Below are 26,390 nucleotides of genomic sequence, written 5' to 3'. Positions count from 1 at the left end.
TTTTTTTTTTGGGGGTGGGGGAGCAGGTACGAGGAGATATTTCCACCGATACGCGTTCAATTTGAACCACGTTTACTTGTGCGCAGAAGGCGGGACCTTGAGGACTCAATGCCATTATGGGCGCACTATCAGCCATCAATGTAAATGCGTCATCGGCTGACATGATCCTTTTTGTTTAAATACACGCTTAAAGGTGCATAGTTAAGAGCGGCCTGCTGCTCGTAAGGCGATGGCTATAGCACGCCGGCCCGGAAAAATACTTCAAATCGAACCCGAAGATTCAACCATGTGCATTTAATAGCGGCGGTATAGGGCTGTCACCTGCAAAGAACACATACTCGTGGGATTTGTGCTCCGACATCATTAGATAGCATAGCGACAACCCAGATAGCGTATCACTCAATCAGGGCAAGCTGGCCGGAGCGTGCATTGCACAGACATGGCTTGCGATTCGAAATACAATTCGTTGTGCGTGGAACGTGCAGTCTCGCACACGTGATGTCATTGCGGGAGCACTATCGGCCGGCATGTAAATCTAGCAGCAGCCGTTATACCATATCTTTGTTAAAATTTAGCCCTATAAGGCGCAGAGCTAAATGAGTTTTAACACTCGCCCGGGGGCCGGCTAGATACCTTTCGCTCCGGTGGGGGGGGGGGGGGCAATTGAACCTCCCCCTAGATCTCGGAAACCAAGAAATGCTAGGGACACTAAATTTTTAATGTCTTGACCTGTACTTGAACTCACTCAGGTCCAAGTTTAGGTTCCTAGATCTTGACCTTCAGGTCAAATAAGGTTAAACAAGGTCAAATTTCAAGTTGGTCTCCAAAGTGCCCCAGAACCTAGGCAACTGTCTCCAAAACAAAGGGTCAAAAGGCCATTTGAAATGAGTGACCTTGTTTGACCTTTTGAAAGTCATGGTGACCAAAATCATACAATCCTGCTTGAGTTTTGCATTCACATAAGCGACAAAGTTTATGCCAGGCAGTATGATCCTTAAACAAAATGTCGACCGGGTCATTTTAGGTCAATGACCTTTTCTCTGACCTCCAAGAAGTCAATGAAAGAAGCGTAATGCGGTTTCTGCTGTCAATAAATTCGAAATGAGCACCACAAAACATCCCATACAGCAAGCCCTAGAGTAATAAATCAGGTTGGTTGTGACCCTGGTCGACCCTTGATACCTGACCTTATGCTAACTTAATTTGCTCATTCAATGTTGTGGTGCCTAAGAAGGTATCTACGAGACGCATGGCTTTGTCAAACACTCCGTTATTGTATCAGATTGGACGATTCCCTAGAAATTGCCTCCGCTGAAACCATGGTCTGACTTTGACCTGCCATAGGGCAGCGACCTTAAAAGGTACATCTAAATGTTTGATGTTCAAACGGTCCGCTATTTAATTTTCTACAGCTACGCAGGAATTTGGCGCGGATACGCCACGCCGTTCAGAAACCATTCTTGAAAAACCTTCGGGGGTTCAATTTGACCCCCGAGTGTTAGCGGGCGTGTTAGCCAAGCGTAGAGCGACGGCCGTGTTACGATGGCTCGGGAAAAATGCTTATAATCAGACCCGAAGATTGCGATTGCGGGATTTCGAAAGCACTGGTACAGGACTAGCATCTACCCGTACAACACGTGCGTCATATTTGGTTTCAATTTTATTCGGGCGATCCTCCAAGAGCATGTCACACAATGCTGCCGACCCGCTGGAGGCGGACGCCTTCGTAAGTACATCGTCCAATTTGACATACTTTGACTCGAGCACAGAAGGTAAAACCTCGCACTTACAATCCTCGCATTTACAGTGCTATTGTGAAAACTCTGTCGGCCAGCAATGAAAATCTTACATCGACATTTTTACTCAATTACACCTTGACACCATTAAACAGCGACTGCCGGCCTGTACGTAGGGTAATGTCCGTAATACGACGAACCCGGGAAAATACTTGTAATCAAACACGATGCTTGCAACTCCGTGCATTTGATAGCACTGGTATCGGGATATCAGGTGCCACTACACCACGCTCGTCATATTTTTGTTTGTATCTTAATCGATCGATTCCTCGACAGCGTATCACTATCACTCAATCACTCAATGCTGACGGCTCGGCGGAAAAGTTGATTCGCATAGATTCGGCTTCCATTTTGCAAAAAAAGTTGACTTTGTTCGTAGAAGGTTAAACCTTGCGCGCTTGATGTGGTTGTGGGGGGAAATTATCGGCCGGCAACGCAAATCTTTCATCGGCCGACATGACCTTTTTTGTTCAAATCCTCTGCTTGACGGCGCACTCGACGACGGCGCACTCGATGACGGTGCATTCGATGATTCGATCCCCGCATAACGGCGCATCCCCCTGGTCGGGAGCGCGCGATCGTTCGGGGCCCTCCACATTGTATCTTGGATATTTTTACTCGCTTTGAGGGTCCTACGCTGTACAAACAGTACATCACATGCGTCATAGGCTCTTGTTAGTGGTTTATCTGTTAAACAACACGTGCCCGGGTGAGGGAGTTTTACCACCTCAAAAGTCTTTGCCATGTTTGTTGTACGACGCCGGCGTAGCGGCACCGAACTTCACATAGCTATACGCAGTTATGCGGCAGATCTTTTTATATAAAAATTGAATGCATCTTTAAAGGTCGCTGAACTTTGGCAGGACAATGTCAGGCCGTGGCGGTCAGCAAAGGCAATTTCTAGGGGATATTGCAATCTGATGCGTCAACAGAGTGTTAGACGAAGCCATATATCTCTGATATAGTCTCTGAAGCAATAAAACAAACGAATTTATCATTACAACAAATGTTATCAACCTAGCGTCAGGTATGAAGGGCAAACCGTGACCAAAACCAGCTGCTTCTTTACTCGAGAGCCTGCTTAACGGGTAGTCTCTGTCGCTCATGTCAAATTTCCTGATAACAGGGACCGCAACAGACATCTCGCGTGGAGTTTTTAAAAATCAGAGTAGTTTTTGACCTAAAATGACTCAGATTAGTCAATCAGTTAAGGCTAAAACCCTACATTAGTCATCAACCATCAGCTGATTACATCGACTAACCGACTAGCTGTAAATAACCTTGGAATGAAGTGTCGAGGTTGATGTTGATCGTATTTAGCTGCCAACTTGAGCTCATTTTGTCATATATTCTCTGATGTGCCTAGTCTCAAGATAATAGAATCCACCATGATCTGGACAACAAGGAATGCGCGCCACGTGTGTACATGGGAGGAACGGGTGGAGTTCTAGGGCTGCGCACAGTAAGATGGGTTACTGTATGACAAATAACGTTGATAAAGATATTAAAATATGATCACCGAAATGCGGTTAATTTTTGGAGGGGCCCACAAATCAAGGGGACACAATGTTACGTTCCCCCTACTGGGCAAAATCTTATGACGTCGTCGGATCCATATGGATCCGCCACTGTGGAGCTCTGAGCTAACTTATACAAAATAGATGCATTTGAGTGGAGGAGTTGTTCTGCATAGATGCACTAATGGTGTGAGATACAAGAGCACCATTCCGCGTAATTTCGCTCGCGAGTGGATGTAAGCGGTCCTGTTCTGTGTAACCGTGGATGCTCTTACGACGTGACGTAAACGGAAGGACTTTTGTCTAGATCGTAATGTGATAAACACGTGTGTTCAATTCATAATTGTGTGATGTACAAGTGGGACAAGCGTATGTTGCAGCTAGCTGTCAAAAAAGCCATGTGAGGTCTTGGCCCGGCTCCAGTTCCAGCTACAGGCTGACACATTTGGCATTTGCTTAGCCAGGCACAGCATAGGTATACACAACGCAGAAAAAGGCTACTAGCGGCCTACTTAATCTAACGTAACGCGAAAAGGCTGTCCACACGCGCGTTGACGCTGCATAACGGTTAAAAAGGTTAATGCGCCTACGCAAAAGTGACGCCGTAAAGCTGGCCTAATATGCACAAAAAGTGTAGTTTTGAGTAAATCGACTCAGATTTGATGTGACCATGCACGGAAGCCGCTTTTCGTAAATCGACTCATGAGTTGCTACACACTATTACTCCCTCACATATGACTGACCCGCCTATGGGCGTATCTGGTAAAGATCGTTCCAGTTTGTTCCACTTCAGTTGATAATATATGCATTTATTTGTTCGTTGGCGTATCCGAAGTATGTATTTTTTTTAAACTGTCTTCATTGCCTAAATGTGTGTACTGTTTTGAACATTATCACACAAATGCTGAAGTCTGTGATATATCTAAGCCTTTTATTAGTAGATTCTTTTGCCGGAAAAACGGTATGAAATTTGGTAGCCTTTCCACAACTGCTTGTTTTTCATCTGGCAGCCCGCAGGGTTCATGAACGTAACTGGGCGTGGTGGCGTTGAAGTGGGGCGTCGACCCGGCGGGTGTGCGGTTGGTTGGCTGCCTGGGCTCTGAGGCGATTTGTGAAACAAGGATTTTAAGTAAAAGCAAGCTAAGCCTTCGCTTGATTGCTCGCAATTAAGGAGCATTGTCGGCATAAGAGTCAGAGTGGTTACCGGCTTTGCGCCTGATATCAGCGTCGAGGCCGACGAAGGTGTCATTGGATTGGAATGTAAGTGCTATCTTCAAAATGACAAACCACCAAATGACATGATACAGTTGGTGTGGCCTTAAGGTTACACACATGTATGATCAGTATGTTAGTAGTTGCTATCTTAATTACCATTGTTTTGAGTGATCTCGCCCCTAAGTTTGAAGCGCCTACTTGCTGCAGACCGCAAAAATGTGTTTTGGCAAATACATCTGGCATTGTAATGACATTGCAGCAACAACTCCAGCACACATACATCATGAACCTGGGAGCTCAAGTTCAGCACATAGTTGCTTCCAATTTCAGGAGGCACAGAGCTTATGTTTGAAGGAGTTAGAATGCTTGAATGGTGGTCTCATGTAAATGGACTGTTGAAAATATTTTTCACCAAAATCAATTTTTATATGTAATGCCAGTAAGACTGGCCTGAGTTGGCTTATTTGAGCACATGGCTCAGCACACTGATGTCACAGAGGTGTGTGGTGAAGAGGATGAGTTTTTATGTCTGGTTACTTCTCATCCGAACAATTACAATTTCCACCAATTTTGTTTTATTTAATTTATGCTACCAATTTTATGTTGTAGTATGTGAACCTAAGCTATGGTCTGTACGGTTATCACCTTGTCTGTATTTGTTTTGAATTTTGTGCAGATAAAGTAAACCTGTAATGTGGTTTGCTCTATTCGTGATGTTGTGATGGGATGTTCACTTCTACCATGCATTTTTCCATGTATGGGCATATCTTGTTTTATCCATTGGTATCTTTATGCTGTATTGACCTAGAAGTGCTATTTTTGTGCAGGCATTTCTTGTATTACACAAGCAAAGAGAACTTGAAGAATGTTTAAGCAAGTTAAAGAGTATTTTTAAGTACCCTAATAATTTGAAGAGCTTGATTAAAGTGACCAAAATACTTGTGCTACTAGATTGATCATCAATAAATAAAATTTTGGATGTTTTTTACCAGTCAAGCTGTTTTCTGAAAGGTGCATTTTTATAAATGCATCCCTAAGCTGAAAAAAATCATAAACTTCCTTTGTGACATGGGCCTGTTCAGGCATGGAAGGCAAATGGGATAAGCAGGGGTAAATGGGATGAACAAGGTGCTGTACTCTGTAGAGGTATAGACATTTGCCCATGCTTCTGACATAGTTTTCTTGGCTGCTTTTCTAATAAAAATGCCTAAGTGAGAGTCAAGGTCTTGGTTTTATTTTTTATGCTAAAATTTATCAGTTGATATCCTAGTCATGTCAGTGAAGCTGTTATTTCTAGTGTCTGCCACCAGACATTCATTTCTGGTGCAGATGTGGCTGTAGAAATTCAGAATATCATATTTTTGATTTTTTGACTATGTATTTTTTTGTTAAAAAATCCCATTGGCCAGCACAACAGTGTATAGAATGTTGGCTCTGTGAAGTCCTTGTGTAGATCAGTAATGAAATTCTATTTTTGTTGTTTATCTTTCATGGAACTGCAGTGAATTGATTTTGTCAACACTCAGTTCTCAAAAATATTTTGTGCAAATGCAATTTATAATGCCAAGTACACAGTCTGGTGTGTGACTTGTAAAATATTGGGAGTGCTACATACCTAAGTTAAATAATTGGCATAGATAAAGTTGTTGCTATGTTAAAAAGTCAACCTAATTTCTTTACTTTACCAGCATAAATGGGGTAATGCCATGCACATAATAATCTTCTGATGAAATATTATTAACTTAGAGAAGTTTGTATGTTTAGCTGCATTTGGGAATATTGGATAGTTGGCCCACTTTATTTACTACATTTTTGCCCTTGTTCCTTTCTTAATATGTCCGGATATATTGTGGTACGTTTTAAGTGGTATTTTTGGTAATGAAACATATGCACATTTCATATATTTCTGTGCCATCAGCATTGCCCGGACTCATCCCCACTCATGAAGTGTGCAATGCATCATTGTTGCAAAGTTGGCGTGGCCGCCGCCGCTGTGCGAAACGCCACCAAAAAACCCCACGAAACTCCCGCTGTGCCAAACCGCGTGCCGGCGACGGTCGATAACTGGGTAGCGTTTTATTGACCCCACCCCGCCGGCCTATCTATCGGTGGCGGCCGATAAGCAGTCTGGGGCGCCATATGACCGCGACACACTCAAGCCTAAACCGCGGTCGTCCGTTGCAAGGTTCAGATAGGAAAGTTGAAGTTGCGGCGCGCGGCTAGACAGCCGTCTGGGCGCGGCCGTGGCCCGCCGCCGCTGGCAGCCGTGTCGGCGGCTGCGTGACGTCACCGGGCGGGGTGTGCCGTCGGCCCGCCAGCTCACGGGACGCCGCGGCCGCCGGGGCCGCCGGCCTGTTTATATTGCGGCCCGGCGTCCGAGCGGGCGCGTCCGTCGTCGGCCCGGGCTGCCGACGGGCCGGGCTCGACGCCAGGCGAGTTCGTTGGGGCGGGGGAATATGCTTTGTACACCGAGGCCGCAGTGTCTGGGTGCATCGATCGGTACAGACCAGCCGGCGCCCCTGCGTCCTCGCGACCCTCCCTCCGCCGCTGTCAGCACCAGTGTGACGCGGCGCGGGCGCACCTGTGGCGCACCTGGCGGGAAGGCTTCCCGTCCCGCTGCACCTGAGAGCTGACCCCGCGCTCTGTGGCGGCGCCGCGGTCCGGTCGGGCGCGCCGCATCACGCAGGGAGCGGCTGGCGGCGCGCCAGCCAGCCGACCCCGCCCCGGCGGCGACTCATCAGCTGGCACCGGCGTCGGCCGCTCTGGAACGCCCCGACGGACGCGGCGCCGCACTGCATTGCGTCCGTGCTGAAGGGTCGCCGCACCAGTCTGCTGACCCGGGTTTTAGGAAAGGCGGATATCCGGGACGGGCACCCGGACAGCGCGGGTGGCATGGACCTGGTGTTGGTTGAAGAGTTGCCCTTTTGTTTATGTAGCTGGCAGTTACGTCCATCAATGATGACGTCTGCTTTGTACAGGTCACAGTGATTGAAAATCATAGACGTAACGCAGATAACCTTGCGAAATGGGCAAAAGTTCTGGATGATATGATAATAATCCGTCCTCAGTGTATCTAAATGGAGGGATAAACATACCTATCATTGACATATACTTGCCGTCGCGTCATATACTTGTTCTTTTTGGCCAGGCACTATCGCGGGTTCCATCTATGGCACTATCTATCTATGGGCACTATCTATGTGGAGGAGGGGACGCACTTTTGGAACACGGTCCTTTTCATGTATCGCCGTAAGGTGAATGTTCAACTTTGACAAGTGAGTGCCGTTATCCATCCATCCACCGCTTTCTACGCAACGGTGTGAATTACGCGCTGATATGATGTATTATAGTTGTTTTTAAAGGCTGTGTTTTTTGCCTGCCAGTGAACTGTCTTTAGCATCAGGGCTGTAAATACCTGCATCTTGTTCTCACAGGCATGTGGAAAATAATTCCAGGCATTCCAGCGTATCGGAAATAGGGTTGAACTAACACAAATAGTGTGGGACAGTCGACCTGCATGTTTACCACACCAGTGTTTAGCAGGCATGTAGGGGCCTGCGTCACAGAAACCGCGCTCAAGTGTTCCGTCCTTGACGGTCAATTGCCGGCTGGTCCAGGGAGTTCGGGTGGAAAGAGACGCGGCTGCGGTGCGGGATTGTGTGGCACGTCAACTCTTGCAGTAACAGTTGTGGAACTGGGGTAGCTTCCAGGGGAAGTCCTGGCCACGGCCTTTGTGGCAAGCCGCGATAAGCAAATGGCCTTACCCGAAGCTGTGCATGTCTAATAAGTTTGGTTGTAAGTTGTAGTTCAAGTGTGAGTTCTAACAAGTTGAAGTTTGTTATATTCGCTCGGATAAAAACAAACGATCCAAATTTACCCTTCCTACTGTTACTGTTAAATACCACTACTTCGCTACAAGTAGCCTTTCGCGCGCTCATATGAACGCTGGAACGTGTTAGGGGTTTGCATAAACGCTGATCTCCGAAAGGATGATCAATGTGAGGTCAGACAAATTTGTCTGGAAGATTCGCACGAAAGGCATGTGCGAACTGTAGCCTTCATCGCTGGTCATTGGCTACCTGCCGCACCTCTCACTACAGGGGATGGTTGTCAGTAGCCAAAGCAGGGAGCCCACCAGCCCGCCGCCATCTGCATCTGTCTGATATTATCCCACTGCCTCTTAAGTGCGGACTGGTGCGGTTTTAACGGCGCAAGTGTAGTGGTAGGCGTTGGCAATGTCTGCTGTGCCCGGTCGCCCGCTACTACCGAGGCTGCTGACGTCCGCGTACCCCCTCCCCCTCGCCCTTCACGCAAGCTCGTGGCTGTTGACGTTTGACCCGCACTCCCCGCCTGCCGCAGAAGCTCACGAGCGTGACGCATCGCCACCATGGAGCAGCAGCAGACGCCGCTGCTGGTGCCGAAGGAGGTGAAGATCCTGGAGACGGCCGAGGACATCCAGGAGCGGCGTGAGCAGGTGCTCAGCCGCTATGCCCAGTTCAAGGCGGACGCGCTGGCCAAGCGCCAGAAGCTGGACGACAGCAGGCGCTTCCAGTACTTCAAGCGCGACGCCGACGAGCTGGAGGCCTGGATCCACGAGAAGCTGCAGGCCGCCTCCGACGAGAACTACAAGGACCCCACCAACCTCCAGGTCGGTTGGCGGTCGTACGGACAGCGACTCACCGCGGATACGCGGGGTGAAGGGACGTACTCTCGGCGGTGTTGGGTCGCGTGGTTTTTCAGCAGTGACGGGGTTTGGTTTGACGTCGCCTGCTGGGAGGCTGTAATACTGGGTCCTGTGTCACGTGGTCGTTCACCAGTGACTGGGTTTGGTTTGACGTCGCCTGCTGGGAGACTGTAACACGGGCCGGCCGCTGGCGATGATGTGCCGAACTCACCGTGGGGTTGGGGGAAAGGCACCTGGTTTAACTGCTGAAATGTGTTTTGGACTCGCTTGGAGGTCGAGGCTCCCGTTGTGCGTGAGGTACGGATGTGCGTGCTCACCTTAGTTGAGTGCTGATATAGATTGGGTCTCACGATTTGTGCGGCTGCATGTGCCACCTCGCAAGTCGCTGACGCGCCTTCCATTGATCTGATGTGCCCCCCCCCCCCCCTCGTCTGCGTGTCACTGACGGAGCCGCCGATTGTCCTCCGCAGGCCAAGATCCAGAAACACCAGGCGTTCGAGGCGGAGGTGGCGGCGCACACCAACGCCATTGTCACACTGGACAACACGGGCACCGAGATGATCAACCAGGGCCACTTCGCGTCCGAGACCATCCGCCAGAGGCTGGGTCAGTCCGCGGCCCGGGGCGCGGGTGTGCCGGGCTGGCGCTGTAAACCGTCATTTGCCCCTTAGTGTTGTCCGAACGGGAGACTCAGGACAGCCGGGGGAGGTGGCGTCGAAATGAAGCTCATTTGTGTTAGGCATGCTATGTGATTGCAGTTATGTCCTTAGGCTCGCCATACTATGTCAGTCTTGATTTGAAATTACAGGTAATGGTGGTTTCTGGGCTGGATCGCGAAAGCTATCGGCTTATAACATGATATTTCTCTGGAGAGAAGTGAGTAAGCCGTGACCGTTTTCGTGAACACTGCTTGTTGGGGCCAGTTTCCATGTTATGGGTTATTGAATGTTGTTATTTTTATACCCCGGCTGTTTCCGTAGTTGCGTTTCCTTTGCACGTATCGACGCATGGAACGATATCGGGTTTGGTGCGGTGGACGCGTCCGCGTGCCCGGCGCCACTGACGTCACGCGGCGCCCCTCGACAGACGAGCTGCACCGCCTGTGGGAGCTGCTGCTCTCCAAGCTGGCCGACAAGGGCATGAAGCTGCAGCAGGCGCTGGTGCTCGTCCAGTTCATGCGCCAGTACGACGAGGTCATGTTCTGGATTCACGACAAGGTGAGTCGCTGGCGGCGACGGAAGCCGAGCCTGCGGCCTCCGAATGGGCGTCTGCAGTGTTTGTAGTAACCAACGTGACGCGAAGCCAGCCGTGCTCAACTGGGGGACTTTGTATTTGACCGCGTTCTTGCGCATCATTGAGCATTGGTCGCATTGTGGTAAGGGTCCGCTGATTCAGGTCGGGTCTGCTGCGTTGAACTTTGCTATCGTGCGGTGCTGTCAGGTGTCTGATTAGCTATCGCCTGCAATGCAGTTGAGTTTGATATCAGCAGCATTAAATCATGCGGACACCATGGTGACCGTGCCACGCTGCATCACCGCCACCCGTGCGGTTGGTGACGACCTGATCAGGATGGCGTTGGTAAAAAGGTGTGCCTTGCTGCAGCCACTTGCGAGCGACATCACGTTATATGATTGCGTGGAAGCCCATTTAAGATGGCTGTGGAATGAAACACGCACCGCACGTAGCCGATGGAATACGGCACCGTAAGCAGTGGTGAGCTTTCGGTAATGCCGATGTGTTGCCTGCGTGTTCTCAGGAGGCGTTCGTCACGTCCGACGACTTCGGCACGGACCTGGAGCACGTGGAGGTGCTGCAGCGCAAGTTTGACGAGTTCCAGAAGGACCTGACGTCCCAGGAGTACCGGGTCACTGAGGTCACCCAGCTGGCTGACAAACTGATCGCGGACCAGCACCCCGACCACGAGACGATCCAGACACGCCGCGAGGTAAGGACTCGGCACCGCTGACGCCCGGGCGAGGAGGGATGGGGGCTCAACGCCAGCGAGGTGAGGGCCCAGCGCCATAACCACCGGGCGGTGAGGGAGGGACGGAGGCTCGACACCCGCGAGGTTAGAACCCAGCAACGCTGACCACCGGGCGGGGAGGAAGGGACGGGGGGGGGAGGGGCCTCGGCACCCGCTATTTGGGGACCGGGCACCGCCGGGGGCGCCACTGTGCGAGGAGAGAGCGCCACGGACCACACGAGGAAGCGTGGGATGCACCAGACGGTGGAACGCCGACGGTGGGCCATGCGGGCCCACAAGAACGACACGTCAGCACGTTTAGAGAGGGAATATCTTGCATAGCAGTGGAAGTACTTTTAAGTGCTTCAGGGAGACGAGTCAATGGCATTAGCAATGCACACCTCTCGCTGGCATGTGTCTGTCCGTCGTCAACAGCCGACACACAATATTCATATCACATTACGTGAAGCAAATCGGGGCAAGGTTTTCAGATTTCCCAAAGGGCTGTGATGACATGTATCAGGCCGTGATAATTCCCGTAGTAATGAGAGAGCCCTGCACATCGCACAGACCCACAGACAGTGAAGGCGGGTTACACGCAATGCACCACATGGTTGGAACGATCACCATTGAGGTGGTGATCGTCCCAACCATGTGGTCCATGTTGTGGATGTCCCTACAGGGGATGGTCCCGTCTAGACTCGCCCGGTGTCGCTTTTCTTCCCCACAAAACGCCAGTATTCGCGCGTTCGCGGGAGACCCGGAGTCGTCTTTCCTTCTCACAACCCGATGTCCGCGCGTCGGCAGGGGACTCGAAGTCGTCTTTCCTCCTCACAACCCAATGTCCTCGCGTCCGCAGGAGATGATCGAGTCGTGGGCCCGCCTCAAGTCGCTGGCGCTGCAGCGTCAGGAGAAGCTGTTCGGCGCGCACGAGATCCAGCGCTTCAACCGCGACGCCAACGAGGCCATCTCGTGGATCAACGAGAAGGACCTGATCCTGAGCTCGGACGACACGGGCCGCGACCTGGCCAGTGTGCAGACCCTGCAGGTCAGTGGATTGGGACACTGCCCTGCCCTGCCCTGCCCTGCCCTGCCCTGCCCTGCCCTGCCCTGCCCTGCCCTGCCCTGCCCTGCCCTACCCTACCCTACCCTACCCTACCCTACCCTTCCCTGCCCTGCCCTGCCCTGCCCTACCCTGAACTGAACTGGCCTGACCTGGCCTACCCCGGACTGGCCTGGCCTGGCCTGGCCTGGCCTGGCCTGGCCTGACCTGACCTGACCTGACCTGACCTGACCTGACCTGGCCCGACCTGAGGCACAAACAGCTATGTTACATTGGTAGCAGGCCAGCAGAATATGAGTAGCGGCTGTTATTAGCTGTAGACGGTCCGTTCCTGACCCTTTCTGGAGCAGGAAAGCAGCGCTGAGCTTTGGTAATTTTCGACAGTGGTGCGTTTTCTGCGGTGTATGCCCCGACTAAGACATTGACGTTTCGGCGCCCGACACGAACCATGACTAATGGCTTAGCCTGTGAGATCTCTGGGCCGGTGCGTGGACGACTGAGCCGGTAGCTGTGCCTGGCGTGGCGCACCGCCTCGTCGGCAGCCGTACTCGGTAACACGGCCGGACCGTGCCTCCCCAGCGCAAGCACGAGGGCCTGGAGCGTGACCTGGCCGCCCTGGAGGACAAGGTCATGGTGCTGGGCCAGGAGGCCACCCGACTCTGTGGTATCCACGACCACCACCAGGACCAGATCAAGGCCAAGAACGCCGAGATCCTCGACAGCTGGAAGCTGCTGACCGGCAAGGCGCAGGTGGGTGGCGGCAGGCCAGCGTTGTGGTGTCAGCTGATCACGAGTCGCTCTGTATGATCTGCAATCGCCCGGACTCGGTGTGGTGGAGCGCCCCACCGCTGGCCGCCGTTTGTGATGGCTTGTGGTGTCAGTGGTCGAGTTTGTAGAACCGGTTGGAGATGATCCAGTGACATCCGGTCAATGTAATGAGCTGAAGCGGGGCGATCTTGTCGTGGCGTGCGTGGTGTGTTAAGGTCATTCGTTGCTATTGGGCTCAACACAGAAGTAAGCGGTGTTCGTTGAACTGAATTGCTGGGCTAGATTTTTGAAGTTAAGTGTTCGCGTTAAGCTGCGAGCAGTAAGAACTGTTCCCAACATCACCCCTGATGAGGGCTATTTTCGCAAGACAAACCGCTTGTGAACTGTGTTAATTCGCAGACTGCGCGATGAGGTTGTGCGAAGTCACTTCTAGTTTGGTATTTGATAGTCCGAAGACGAAATGTTCATTTTACTTATAACAACATAACTACTATCCAAGGAATGAACCATCGACCGACCCGGACGGGGGACGTTTAGAGGCCCCTTTTTGACGGCTCTCTAAGACAGTGTCTTTCCTGGTTGTCGAATGCTGACCTCTGTGTGGGCCCGCCTGCGCCGTGCCTCGGCGCGCCAGCGTGCGGGGCTGGTGATAGTGATGCCTGTATGGGCCCGCCTGCGCCGTGCCTCGGCGCGCCAGCGTGCGGGCTGGTGATGAGTGCCGTCTGTATGGGCCCGCCCGCGCCGTGTCTCGGCGCGCCAGCGTGCGGGGCTGGTGATGAGGGATGTCTGTGTGGGCCCGCCTGCGCCGTGCCTCGGCGCGCCAGCGTACGGGGCTGGTGATGAGTGATATCTGTATGGGCCCGCCTGCGCCGTGTCTCGGCGCGCCAGCGTGCGGGCTGGTGATGAGTGCCGTCTGTATGGGCCCGCCCACGCCGTGTCTCGGCGCGCCAGCGTGCGGGCTGGTGATGAGTGCCGTCTGTATGGGCCCGCCTGCGCCGTGCCTCGGCGCGCCAGCGTACGGGGCTGGTGATGAGTGATATCTGTATGGGCCCGCCCACGCCGTGTCTCGGCGCGCCAGCGTGCGGGCTGGTGATGAATGATGCGCTGACGCTCCGGTCCGCCCACAGAGCCGTAAGCAGGCGCTGGACGAGTCGTACTTCCTTCACCGCTTCCTGGCCGACTTCCGCGACCTCGTCTCCTGGATCAACGACATGAAGGCGATCGTGTCGGCGGACGACCTGGCCAAGGACGTGGCCGGCGCCGAGGCGCTGCTCGAGCGTCACCAGGAGCACAAGGTGAGGGACAATGGACGGCGGTGTCGGGCGCGGACACAGCTCGGGGCGGGGTGGGGGTGGGGGGTTGGAGGGGAGGGGGAGCTGCTCGGACGCTCCCGTTGGCTCACGGATCGCCCGCGGCGGACGGTACAGGGCTGCAGAGGTTACTGAGCTGCAGTAAGATCATGCGGTGTGGTCTGGCTGATGGAGGCATGTATATTCTGAAGGCGGGTGATGACCAGTCAGCTGTGTAGTGCGGCGAGGGTTTGACACAGACATGGCCTTAACGTCATGCCAACGCGCCTGTTGGCTCTCGGAGCAGCCTGACGTACGCCGGCCCGTCGGTGGGCGCCGAGCGTGGCGGCGCGCCGATACTGCGCGACTGACGCCCGTCCGGCGGCGCTCCGCAGGGCGAGATCGACGCGCGCGAGGACAGCTTCCGTAGCACCATCGAGTCCGGCCAGATGCTGCTCGACTCCAACCACGAGGCGGCCGGAGAGATCCAGGAGAAGCTGATGATCCTCTCGGAGGAGAAGGTGCAGCTGCTGGAGTTGTGGGAGGAGCGGCGCGTGCTGTACGAACAGTGCATGGACCTGCAGCTCTTCTACCGCGACACCGAGCAGGCCGACACCTGGATGGCCAAGCAGGAGGTAGGCTGGCTGTCGACTGGGCTGACGCGCGTCGTAACCCAGCTGCGCCGAAAGAGCTTGCTCTTCGGAGTATATTTGCCGTCTTTTTTATTCTATCATAGGCTGATTGAAGCTGATTGGTTACCTTAACTGGTTGCTCGGAGGAAATTAGTTAAGGTCACGTTAAGGTTCGGTGCGAACGAGGTCAGTTCATCGTTTAAGGAGGGCCAGTTTATATTACGTCAAGATCCGGTTCGGATTTCAGTTTAGATCATGGCGTTCACGGCCCTCACCCCACAGGCGTTCTTGTCCAACGACGACCTGGGCGACTCCCTCGACTCGGTCGAGGCGCTGATCAAGAAGCACGAGGACTTCGAGAAGTCGCTGGCCGCCCAGGAGGAGAAGATCAAGGCGCTCAACGAGTTCGCCACCAAGCTGATCGAGGGACAGCACTACGCGGCCGACGACGTCGCGCAGCGGAGGGACGCGGTACGTCCAGGGAGAGGGACAGGGGGCTCGCCACCCGTGAGTAGATGGATACCTTGTGCCCCTCCCACGATCGCAGCAGTACACTTTGTTAAATTGTGATGGTCCTGGTTAGTGCCATGGACGCCATGCTGGAGTTTTCTCGTGCCGTGATGTGTTAACTACGATTGAAAGCGCACGATTCTCAGCTTGCAATGTTTGCATTGTCGTGCAGCCATCCGGACGTCAGGTGCCCCGAACCCCCGCTTCTGCCGGGCCTGACTCGTCCTCTCCCGCCCCGCGCAGCTACTGGAGCGTCGTGCCCAGCTGATGGACAAGTCGGCGCAGCGGCGGGCCCGGCTCGAGGCGTCGTACCGGCTGCAGGCGTTCGAGCGCGACTGCGACGAGACCAAGGGCTGGATCAACGAGAAGCTCAAGTTCGCCAACGACGAGTCCTACTTGGTGGGTGCGGCCCTGTCTTGCGGTCGGTCACCGGTCCGGTCTCGGATGGAGACGAGCAGTGGGCGTGCGGGTCATGCCACAGAGCCGCGGAGGTATCTGATGCTCCCCGCCGATAGACATTGTGTCGGGGGAACAGGGGGCGTTCGCTAGCGACGCAGCCCCGTCCGTGACGCCCGTAAGGACGTGCACGCTGCGGCCCGGCCTGCGCTGACGTCGCCCCTCCGGCAGGACCCGACCAACCTGAACGGCAAGGTGCAGAAGCACCAGAACTTCGAGCAGGAGATCAAGGCCAACACGTCCCGCATCGAGGAGCTGACCACGGCCGGCGAGTCGCTGATCGAGAGCCAGCACTTTGCCGCCGGTGAGGGAGCGCGTGTGGGCGAGCGATCGGGCCGGGGCCGCGGGCGCGCCCTGGCGACCCCGGCCGACCGGGCCGGGGCCGCGGGCGCGCCCTGGCGACTCCGGCCGACCGGGCCGGGGCCGCGGGCGCGCCCTGGCAACTCCGGCCGACCGGGCCGGGGCCGCGGGCGCGCCCTGGCGACCCCGGCCGACCGGGCCAGCTGCGGCTCTCTGTGTCGGTGGGTCGTCGCCGTAGACGTCCTCCAGGCACCCGGTTCGAAAGACCGATGTGTGCATGTAGGTGTGTGCGTGTGCGCGCGTGTGTGCGTGTGCGCGCGTGTGTGTGCGTGTGCACGCGCGGTGCGTGCGTGCCTGCGTGCGTGAGTGAGTGAGTGTGTGCGTGGCCACTGGACGCCGTCGGCCGCGGCCCTGTGGCTGGCCGTGTCTCACTGGGGTCTACTGACCCTCAGACCGGATCTCCGAGCGTCTGACCGAGATACAGCAGCTGTGGAAGAGTCTGGAGGAGGCGGCGCGCGCCAAGGGCGCCAAGCTGGCCGAGGCCAGCGAGCAGCAGCAGTTTAACCGCAGCCTGGAGGACATGGACCTGTGGATGTCGGAGCTGGAGGGGCAGCTGATGAGCGAGGACTACGGCAAGGTCGGTCCGCGCCGCGCCGCTGATGGGACGGCACGGAGCGAGCATCCCCAGCAGGGGCTTGAGGGATGGGAGGGGGCGGCCGCTGCGCGTAGCAGCTCAGCTGCAGTCGCTGCTTGATTGCGCAGTCAGCTGCACCCAGCAACGTTCGTAACCAACCAACTGTTGCAGAGGCTGTTCACCACCATGTTCGTTCAGTCGATCATTTATGCTGTATTCAGGATCATAGTTCGAGCTTTCCATTACGGAATGGGATATGCCACGACATGCTTCTCGGCCACAGCGCAGCCGGCCATCGCTGAGAGAGTGAGGTCGCACCGACGGAGGTATTCCATGAGGTGGAACCATGCACGCTGTGAGTGCTGCGCTGTGGCGTGCTGCCGCACCGCTGGCACGCGCTGGTGTGCTGGTCCGCCGGCCAGACCTGGCGCTGACCCTTCGGCCGGACGTCCGCAGGACCTGACGTCGGTGCTGAACCTGCAGAAGAAGCACGGCCTGCTCGAGAACGACGTCAACTCGCACGCCGACCGCGTGGAGGTGGCACGCAAGCAGGCGCAGCAGTTCACCGAGGCCAACCACTTCGACGCGCCTAATATCCAGGCCAAGACGGAGACCCTGGTGCAGAGGTGGGCGACGCTGGCATCAGAGATGGACACAACAGCTGATCTAGCAGGCTGACAGCAGCTGATCCAGCAGCTGATCCAGCAGGCTGATCCAGCAGCTGATGCAGCGGGCTGATGCGGCAGGCTGATCCGGCAGCTGATCCAGCAGGCTGATTCTGGTATCAGAGGCGGTTTCTGGCATGTTTGGTGTTAAGTAATTTTTTGTGCACTTCATTTCTGACCTCTTGGTCCCTGGCCAGTCTTCACAGCAAATGTAAAGGGATTTAGCCCAGCGAAACCTGATTCTCAAATGGTATGTTTGATAGTCGCAGCACCAGCTCTCGTGAGTCGCTTTGTGTTACATTTCATTAGCTGGTCACTCATTTCACTACCATACGGCTGCAAGGTTATGACATTAACATGCGCCGTTTGGACGGCTTAAGCCAATGATCCGCGCCGGCGTCGTGATGCACCAAATGGCCCGGCTTTACGGCACAGTGAACCAGAGCACCACGTTGCCAAGTGACAACATATCCGTCGGTGCGCGTTTTTGGGGCTTGACATACCCTTTTTGGATCACAATTTTGGTCTCTATGGAAATGGCTGAACTGGGAGGCGTGTGTGATGAATCCTGTCCAGGGCTTTAGAACTAGGGTCGAAATATGCAGGCTGAGCAAATGAGAGTGCCACCGGTAAGACATGGAGTATAATCAGCTACTGGGGTATTTTAATGACGCCACTGAAGGGTACGGATATATCGCTGTCCTGCACTGAGGAGACTGAAAAGGAAACCACCTTCCGACCATCACCAAACTTTCGGGCAGAAGTTGCCCTTTCCCTTGCAGCTATTACTAGGTGGCATGCCAATTCCCCCAGTTCCCAACTCGCATCGTGAAAATGGATCCAACATCGAACTTAAGCCATACAGGTAAAGTTTCAGGTGTCATTGCCACGGCAAGTCGTGGGTTTTACAGACTGCAGTTGGGCGTCACGCTCTCCACTGTTAGTCGTGCTGATGACAACCGCTGCCCCAGTCCTGGGAACCGCCGGCGACTCGCTCTCACTGTGTGGGTATCAGGTCTGAACGATGTGAGGCAACACTTTCGGGACGAGTCTTCAAATACGACCATCGCGTTAACTGTGACTTGAGGGATTTCTATAGACGCGCTCATGCCATGTCGTGTTTCATGTACGTGCTACACACGCATATGCTCTCACGTCAAGCGTCACTCGTTTGTACCGGTGAGGGACGTGACCGCCTGACGGGCTGTGTGTGAGCGTCGCCTGTAACGACGCGCTCCCGCCGGTGGCGGCCGCAGGTACCAGCAGCTGCAGCAGCCCACCCAGCTGCGCAAGCACCGGCTGATGGAGAGCCTGCGCGTGCAGCAGCTGTTCCGCGACATGGAGGACGAGGCCGCCTGGATCCGCGAGAAGGAGCCCGTGGCGGCTAGCACCAACCGCGGTGAGCGCCTGCTGCGCGCGCGTCGCCGACGCCCGCGTCCGGGTGGCCGCGCCGGGGTTGGTGCGGTGTGCGCGCCGAGTGCGCTGCTGTCTGTCCCCCACCCGCTGACCGGTGCGCCGCCTCCCCCATCCATCCCCTGACTGGTCCACCGTCGGCAGGCCGCGACCTGATCGGCGTGCAGAACCTCACCAAGAAGCACCAGGCGGTGGTGGCCGAGATCAACAACCACGAGCCGCGCATCGCGGCCGTGCTGCGCGACGCCGACGACCTGCTGACCGAGGGCCACTTCGCCAGCGACGAGGTGCGCGCGCGCGCCGCCCAGCTGACCGACCAGTGGGACCAGCTGAAGGAGAAAGCCGCGCAGCGCCGCCAGGACCTGGACGCCTCTCTCGCCGCGCACCAGGTAGGTGTCGGACCGCGGGCTGCTCTCCACTGCCGCCCGCTGTGTCGCCACTGAGGGGGGGGGGGGGGTAGGGGGGGGAGTGGAGTGGTTGTCTGCTCTGACTCCTGCATCGTCGCCAGTGGCGGCCGACGACAGCAGGCATTGCTGGCTGGCTGAGCCGGTGGTTGTGTGATGAGTGATGCGAGTGGAGGGGGAGGAGGACAGTTAAAGCGGCCAGGCCCGCCGTTGCTCGCACACTGTTGCTGGCTTTGCTGCAGGTGTCTTCGTTCGTCAGTATGTGCTAACGGTTGGTCGCGTCGCTGTGGCGGCTCGGTGACGCGGCGGCCAGACTCTGGGCCGGCAGAGCGTGTGTGCGGCGGCTCGGTGACGCGGCGGCCAGACTCTGGGCCGGCAGAGCGTGTGTGCGGCGGCTCGGTGACGCGGCGGCCAGACTCTGGGCCGGCGGAGCGTCTGTGTGGCAGCCAGAGTGGTGACCGCCACACTCGCGTTCGGCAGTATCTGGCGGACGCCAACGAGGCCGAGGCTTGGATGAAGGAGAAGGAGCCGATTGCCGGCGGCCAGGACTATGGCAAGGACGAGGACTCGTCTGAGGCGCTGCTCAAGAAGCACGAGGCCATGATCACTGACCTGGAGGCGTTCCAGGCCACCATCGAGTCACTGCGCCAGCAGGCCAACCAGTGCAGCGTGAGTCTAGAGGTGGCCCAGGCAGTCCGGCTTCTATGCCAGCCGGGGATGTGGAGCTGGTCTTGTGTGTCAGTGGAGGGCTGGGAGGCTGGTTTCTGAACCAATGTAGTTCTCCGTGGCATGCGCGCCAGGGATAGGGGGGTCGGTCTCCGTGGCAGCTGTGGTCCACCTCGCCTGTCGAAGGCCGACGGGCAGTCTGACGTCATGACCCGGGGGTTATCCGTGCCAGGAGCGCCAGGAATAAGGGGTCGGTCTCCGTGGCAGCTGTGGTCCGCCTCGCTCTTCGAGGGCCGACGGGCAGTCTGACGCGGCCTGGTGCGGTGTTTCGCGTGACGTCATGACCTGGGGGGTTATCCGTGCTAGCGGAGAGCGGTGTTGGAGTGACCCTGTCCGCTCGGCTGCGCAGCAACACGAGACGCCCGTGGCCGACATCACGGGCAAGGAGTTCGTGCAGGCGCTGTACGACTACACAGAAAAGTCACCGCGTGAGGTCTCCATGCGCAAGAACGACGTACTGACGCTGCTGAACTCCAACAACAAGGTGTGATGTGTGGGGACCGGCGGGGTCCGCCGCCCGGGTCGACAGGCGCCGGACCCGACGTGTCGACAGTACATACCGATGGGCCGGGCTCCGCTGGTCGGAACTACCGGCACGGATTTGGAATATCTGACGTATATTGAGGTTTTTATTACGAGATGAAGTTATGTGGTATCAGTTTTTGCTGCACTTTTGTTTACGTGGACTTCGAGCACGAAGTTAAGGCTTATTACTCGTGTTTGTGTTTGGATGGACGACGAGCGCGAAGTAGTGTATGTTACCGATGAAGAAATTGGTTGGACGGTGGTGCTTTTGAGAATGTGCTGTAGTGTTCGGTCCTTCTGTCGCTACGAAAAAAAAAACTGATTTGGAGAAATGTCATAGTAAGTGACCGAATCCCGTGTCTGTGCTACAGGACTGGTGGAAGGTGGAGGTGAACGACCGGCAGGGTTTCGTGCCGGCGGCCTACGTCAAGAAGATCGACTCGGCACTGACCGCCTCCCAGCAGAACCTGGCCGACGCCAGCTCTATCGCCAACCGGCAGAACCAGATCGAGGTGGGCGCGCGCTGCAGCTCCGGGGGCGGGTGAGGGAGAGAGTGGGGTCTGCCGTCGGCCGTCCGGCCGGCTCGAGGTCAGTCGTGCTGGGTACGGGACGACGGACCTTCTCCAGCGCTGTGGAGTTGGGTGTAATGTATTTGGACGCCGGGTATGTTCGAGAGTTGCGATTGTGCCTGTGAGGATACTGTGTACACGCTGGTTGCATCATCCTGATTGGATTTTAAGTTTGCCCGTAATCATGACGCATTCATTATAACGTAGCTGTGAATAACGAGAAATTGTAAAGAATCTAAGTCCAGAGTTTGTAATAATCTGGTAAGAATAAGCCTTCGATATGGTAGAAAGTACCAGTAATAAGACGTTAGTAGGCAAGCATCGCCCATGTGGATAGAACTCGACGTTTCAAGCTGTGCTCCCTGCTCTGGATCATGGGAATCATGGATCAGATAATGTATCAGGATCATGGGCCAAGATCATGATTATGGGCCAGGATCAGGAGTGTGATCATGGATCAGGATCATGGATCATGAATCAGGTCCAGGTTCAAGATCAGGATCATGACATTGGGAAGAGGTTAATGACAGTCAAATGCTACCTTGAGACAAGACTACTTTTTGCTCTGCTTTTACCCCTGTCTGGGCGGAGGTGAATTTGATCCCCCTCCCCGAAGGTCTTCCAAAACAATTTGCGAACGGCGGGCGTGGCCGCGCAAAGTTTTACCGATCTGTAGACAATCGAGTTGTGTATTTTTGGTATAAAACAAGATGTACCGTGTATGGTCACTGCGAAGGCAGTTCATAGGGAGTCGCTTAATCTGATGCGACAGCGGAATATAATAGGCGAAGCCATACATCTATGAGATAGTTTTCTTTAGATAATGAACAAATGCAAGTTACGATTGCGACTTATTTCATTGACCTTTGGTCGAACATGAAGGTCAGATCAAGGCCAAAACCGAGCTGCCTTTTTGTTAGATAATTTGCTTTGTGCGGTAGCGTTTGATGCTCATTTGGAACTTCCTGGCCACACGACATTTTATTTGAGTTTTACCTTTTTTGCCTGACGTGATCGGAAGGTCATGACGTAGATGCATCAAGATATGACAAACGTGAGCTCACACACAGGCCTATATACCGTGTGGGTTTGGTATCTCCAACTCTCCCAGTTTTTCAAGATCTCAGTGGGTCACAATGGACCCCACCCGAGCCCATCGCATTCAGCCGGTCATACGGGCGTTTGTGATACATGTTGCCTTATATAGCATGTAAATTGGCCAGCCATGTCGCTCATGTTTTTATTTTCTCCCATCGTTCCTTAGCTGGGATTGCAGCGAGTTACTGGTTGTCGGTTTTTGTGGTGTTGGCGTACGGTGCTGCTATCCCTGGACTACGGCAGGACATTCCTGGTTGCTAGATCACACGTGACGGCAAGAAAACAAGCAGCGAGTGAGCACGACTAGATGTAAAACTGTATCAGCATAGCCAGTAATTGCGCGCCGACGTTGTTTAACCAGTGTTTCCTGGTATACTGAGGGTCGCCTCTTATTAGAATATGAACACGCAACTCCTAATGATGAATAATCAGGACTTCATGACCTTTCTTGCCTATGTCAAGTCAAAGGAGTACATCCCCAGTTTGTCTTGCCAAATTGATTTCTGATGGCTTTTAAGTCCGGAAGAACTCTTTATTTCATTGATGTCATTGCTGATCCGAAATTTTGGGTCAGTTTCTTCAACAGATTTATGGCACCGACATTGTGATGTATCGCATGCGTCCTGACCTCTTCCGCTGGCCGGGTATCGGAATCAACACTCCGCTGTGTTTCGCCTGCCGCGCCGTGGGTCGGCCAAGGCATTCCCGGCGAGGGCGGTCGTTAGGTGCTTCCGGTGGCGTCTGTTGGTGGCGTGCGTCACGTCCGGAGCCGACGGTGGTCGGAGGGAAGGGGGGGCTGCCTCGTCCATCTCCAGACCCGCCCGTCCGTCGATACTGGCGCATGTTCGGGCAACGCCGTCAGACTGTCTGAAGCTAGCTCCCAGTCGTCTGAGAGGGCTGAGTCCGGGGTGGCAGCCATCTGCCGGGCCGGGTGAAGCTGGCTCCCAGTCGTCTGAGAGGGCTGAGTCCGGGGTGGCAGCCATCTGCCGGGCCGGGTGAAGCTGGCTCCCAGTCGTCTGAGAGGGCTGAGTCCGGGGTGGCAGCCATCTGCCGTGCCGGGTGAAGCTGGCTCCCAGTCGTCTGAGAGGGCTGAGTCCGGGATGGCAGCCAGGGTGAAGCCCCTGGCTCCCAGTCGTCTGAGAGGGCTGAGTCCGGGATGGCAGCCATCTGCCATGCCAGGTGAAGCTGGCTTTCAGTCTGAGAGGGCTGAGTCCGGGGTGGCAGCCATCTGCCGGGCCGGGTGAAGCTGGCTCCCAGTCGTCTGAGAGGGCTGAGTCCGGGGTGGCGGCCATCTGCCGGGCCGGGTGTTGCCCTTTCCTCCAACCGAGCTCTGGCTCTGAAGTGTGGATTCCGTCGGCTACCGAGGCCTGGTATGGTAGCTGTTTAGATATTTTCCTTGCCACCCTTCCTCGGATACACATATGGAGGAGGCTGGCACATCTGGTGTGCTGCGTTACCTTGGCTTAAGGAGTTTGCCCGGCCTTAAGCTAACCTGGCCAACCTAAACCCAGCGCCGGTCAGGGTGATGACATCTGCAGCTGTGTCCTCGGGGTCCGTACCACGCCCTGAGTGTCTTCAGAGAGATGATGAGAGGGCGAGGGAGGGTTCTGTTGTCATAGAGCGCCCGTAGCTCGCTCACAAAGCGGCGCGCGCATGCCTTGTCTGGCGGTGGACGTGCTCCGCCCTGGTCTCAAACAGTGGGGAACGCCCGGGGCGCGAGAGGAAGCTGGAGTGTTCCCGGCTCCATTATGCACGTCACGCCCACGCTGTGGAGAGGCTGAGCTTCCGGCGCCGGCTTCCAGCCAACGGCCCGTGCTGTGTGTTCGAGTGGGATGTCGGAACAGAACGCCTACGCCCGGCCTGGAGCTCCGGCTGCCTAATTCCTATTCATTATGATTAATTGGTCCAATCTGGCGGCAAACAGTGCCAAATTCATCAGCCGGCGCAGTGACGGCGCACAGGCTACCGAATTAATAATTATCGAGTCGTCAATTTGCGTGCTCTGGAGCGAGCGATCTCGCGCGGTCTCGCGGTAACCGACCCAGAGGGGCAGCAGTTGGCGCGCCGCCAGTCCTGCCGCCATTCGCCACCCCCAGGAGAGCTTCTGGCGGCGGCCAATCTGGTCTCCAAGTGACCCACTTGTGCTTACGGGTGGCCTCACGCGCGATGTCCGGCTCTAACGACCCCGAGGAGCTCCGTAACTGTAGTGCAGAGGTTAACGAGGCTCACGCGGCGGCCGGCCGCGCCGCTGACGGGCGCCGGGTAATGGTGGCGCCGCTTCCCACGGCACCTAGGCCGACGTTTGCCCTCGCCGCGGTATCCTGGGAGCGTTTCTCGCTGTGGCGTGCCCCGAGTGCGGGGCTCGGCACTGGACGGACGCTGGGACGCTCTGGACCTCTCCGCCGGTGGCAGCCAGCACCAGGAGGCAGGCAGGCCGTACTCTGTCGTTTGCCAGCCAGCGTTCGGTTGGAGATATGCACCAAGCGGTAAACGCTGTAGCAATGACGCGCTGTGGCGTTTGTGGCAGCGGTGGTGCAGTATGTAGTTGCGGGGAATGTATCTCGGTGTCGCATGCCCTCATGGAAATTCACACCCTGTGCTGCAGAACCAGTACCAGAACCTGCTGGCGTTGGCCAACGAGCGCAAGAACAAGCTGAAGGAGACGGTGAAGGCGTACGTGCTCGTGCGCGAGGCCGCCGAGCTGTCGCAGTGGATCCGCGACAAGGCAAGTCAGCGGTTGCGCCGTGCCCGACCGCACGAATTACATGCGCTGCCAGGTAGCCTGAGTCATAGTCTGTGGTGTTCCCTGGCGGGTATCGTTTTATCACGCCCCCCGTCACATAGATTCGTAAAATAGAATGTGATATTTTGTGCGCTTGTGTATTGTGAGTTGAAGAGGTGTAGAACTGTGTTAAAATGATCTAAACGTTCATGTAAGTCTGTAGAGCTCGTGCTCCTGTGCCTGTGGGTTGCTCGCCGTGAGATATGCTCGTCGCCCTCCGGCCTCCGTACGGTGGCGGACGTCCTGTAAGGACGGCGTCCCCGTCGCCCGGCGTGAGCTCCGACCGACGGCCCCCCGCGCTCGCCGCCCACAGGAGCAGCACGCCGACGTGGAGGACGTGGGTGACGACCTGGAGCAGGTGGAGGTGCTGCAGAAGAAGTTTGACGACTTCCAGGCCGACCTCAAGGCAAACGAGGTGCGGCTGGCCGAGATGAACGAGATCGCCGTCCAGCTGATGACGCTGGGCCAGACGGAGGCGGCGCTGCGCATCCAGACGCAGATCCAGGTGAGGCGGCGGGTGGCCAGCGGCGCTGACCGACGCGGCGAGCTTTCTTCACTGTGGCGAGCTCAGTTCGGAGGCCTGTTGGTGAGGGGATTCGAAATAACGTGACTAGCGAAGGTTCTACTGTGTTTTAATGTAATGCTGTATGCAGCGGTACGAGTGTTGCCATTGGTGTGTTAGCCCAATCGTTACCTTCCTTTTGGTGACGTATGTGGGGGCGCGCGGATCCGTTTGCCGATCGGCTGGCTCTGACTGGTGGCCCTCTGCACGGCACAGGACTTGAACCAGAAGTGGACCAAGCTGCAGGAGGTGACGCAGGAGCGCGCCAACCAGCTGGGCTCGGCGCACGAGGTGCAGCGCTTCCACCGCGACGTGGACGAGACGGTGGACTGGATCCAGGAGAAGGACGGCGCGCTCAACAACGACGACTGCGGTAAGACGGTGCTCGGCCCGCTCTGTTCGTCCCCGCAGTGTGCTTGACCAGCACAGCTGAGGTCACGCTCCATACCGCGGGTCGGCCACTCGCAGTGGGGACCTCAGTCTGGAGTCGGGAATGCTTAGCCAGTTAGTGTAGACAAGAGTGGGCAGACCGATCCTTTGGCAAAAGCGTGGATACGTAGATGACAAAACTCGTCCAAAGACAGACCTTTGGGCTCGTCCTTGTGTATTCCGTGGGCATTTGTGTGAGGCGCATCACTTCTGGCCAGTGGCTGACGGGGTGGAGCGTGCGGTCGGCGGGTGGGCGGGGGCGAGCGGCAGTCGCGTCAGCGTCGCTCTGGCCGCTGCCGCGTCAGAGGCGGTGGCCTGTTACAATGCGGTGAGCTGACCGGCGCTCTCGGCGGATCGGCGGGGGCGAGCGGCAGTCGCGTCAGCGTCGCT

At 55.8% G+C, this 26,390-nt stretch overlaps 1 protein-coding gene across 1 annotated transcript in view; it reads left to right on the top strand.

Annotated features, from left to right (window-relative positions):
• The first annotated feature begins 4,342 nt into the window (after nt 1-4,342).
• alpha-Spec (alpha spectrin) overlaps nt 4,343-26,390 on the top strand; it is a 59,976-nt gene continuing 37,928 nt past the window's right edge. The window contains exons 1-22 of the mRNA XM_037223934.1: nt 4,343-4,573; nt 8,888-9,176; nt 9,683-9,818; nt 10,299-10,429; nt 10,969-11,157; nt 12,035-12,223; nt 12,818-12,988; nt 14,134-14,301; nt 14,691-14,930; nt 15,210-15,398; nt 15,681-15,836; nt 16,065-16,197; nt 16,646-16,830; nt 17,284-17,453; nt 18,749-18,891; nt 19,050-19,294; nt 19,790-19,978; nt 20,385-20,519; nt 20,932-21,072; nt 24,833-24,952; nt 25,323-25,514; nt 25,788-25,944. Coding sequence (XP_037079829.1) covers nt 8,916-9,176; nt 9,683-9,818; nt 10,299-10,429; nt 10,969-11,157; nt 12,035-12,223; nt 12,818-12,988; nt 14,134-14,301; nt 14,691-14,930; nt 15,210-15,398; nt 15,681-15,836; nt 16,065-16,197; nt 16,646-16,830; nt 17,284-17,453; nt 18,749-18,891; nt 19,050-19,294; nt 19,790-19,978; nt 20,385-20,519; nt 20,932-21,072; nt 24,833-24,952; nt 25,323-25,514; nt 25,788-25,944 — 3,640 coding nt within the window. The 5' untranslated portion in view covers nt 4,343-4,573; nt 8,888-8,915. The remainder of the gene's footprint in view (nt 4,574-8,887; nt 9,177-9,682; nt 9,819-10,298; nt 10,430-10,968; nt 11,158-12,034; nt 12,224-12,817; nt 12,989-14,133; nt 14,302-14,690; nt 14,931-15,209; nt 15,399-15,680; nt 15,837-16,064; nt 16,198-16,645; nt 16,831-17,283; nt 17,454-18,748; nt 18,892-19,049; nt 19,295-19,789; nt 19,979-20,384; nt 20,520-20,931; nt 21,073-24,832; nt 24,953-25,322; nt 25,515-25,787; nt 25,945-26,390) is intronic.

The sequence above is a fragment of the Pollicipes pollicipes genome, unplaced genomic scaffold (assembly GCF_011947565.3).
Source record: "Pollicipes pollicipes isolate AB1234 unplaced genomic scaffold, Ppol_2.1 Scaffold_4881;HRSCAF=5763_pilon_pilon_pilon, whole genome shotgun sequence".
NCBI classification, from domain to species: Eukaryota; Metazoa; Arthropoda; class Thecostraca; order Pollicipedomorpha; family Pollicipedidae; genus Pollicipes; species Pollicipes pollicipes.
The sequence above is the reverse complement of the archived record's forward strand: the minus strand, read 5'-3'. Positions and strand labels throughout refer to the sequence as shown.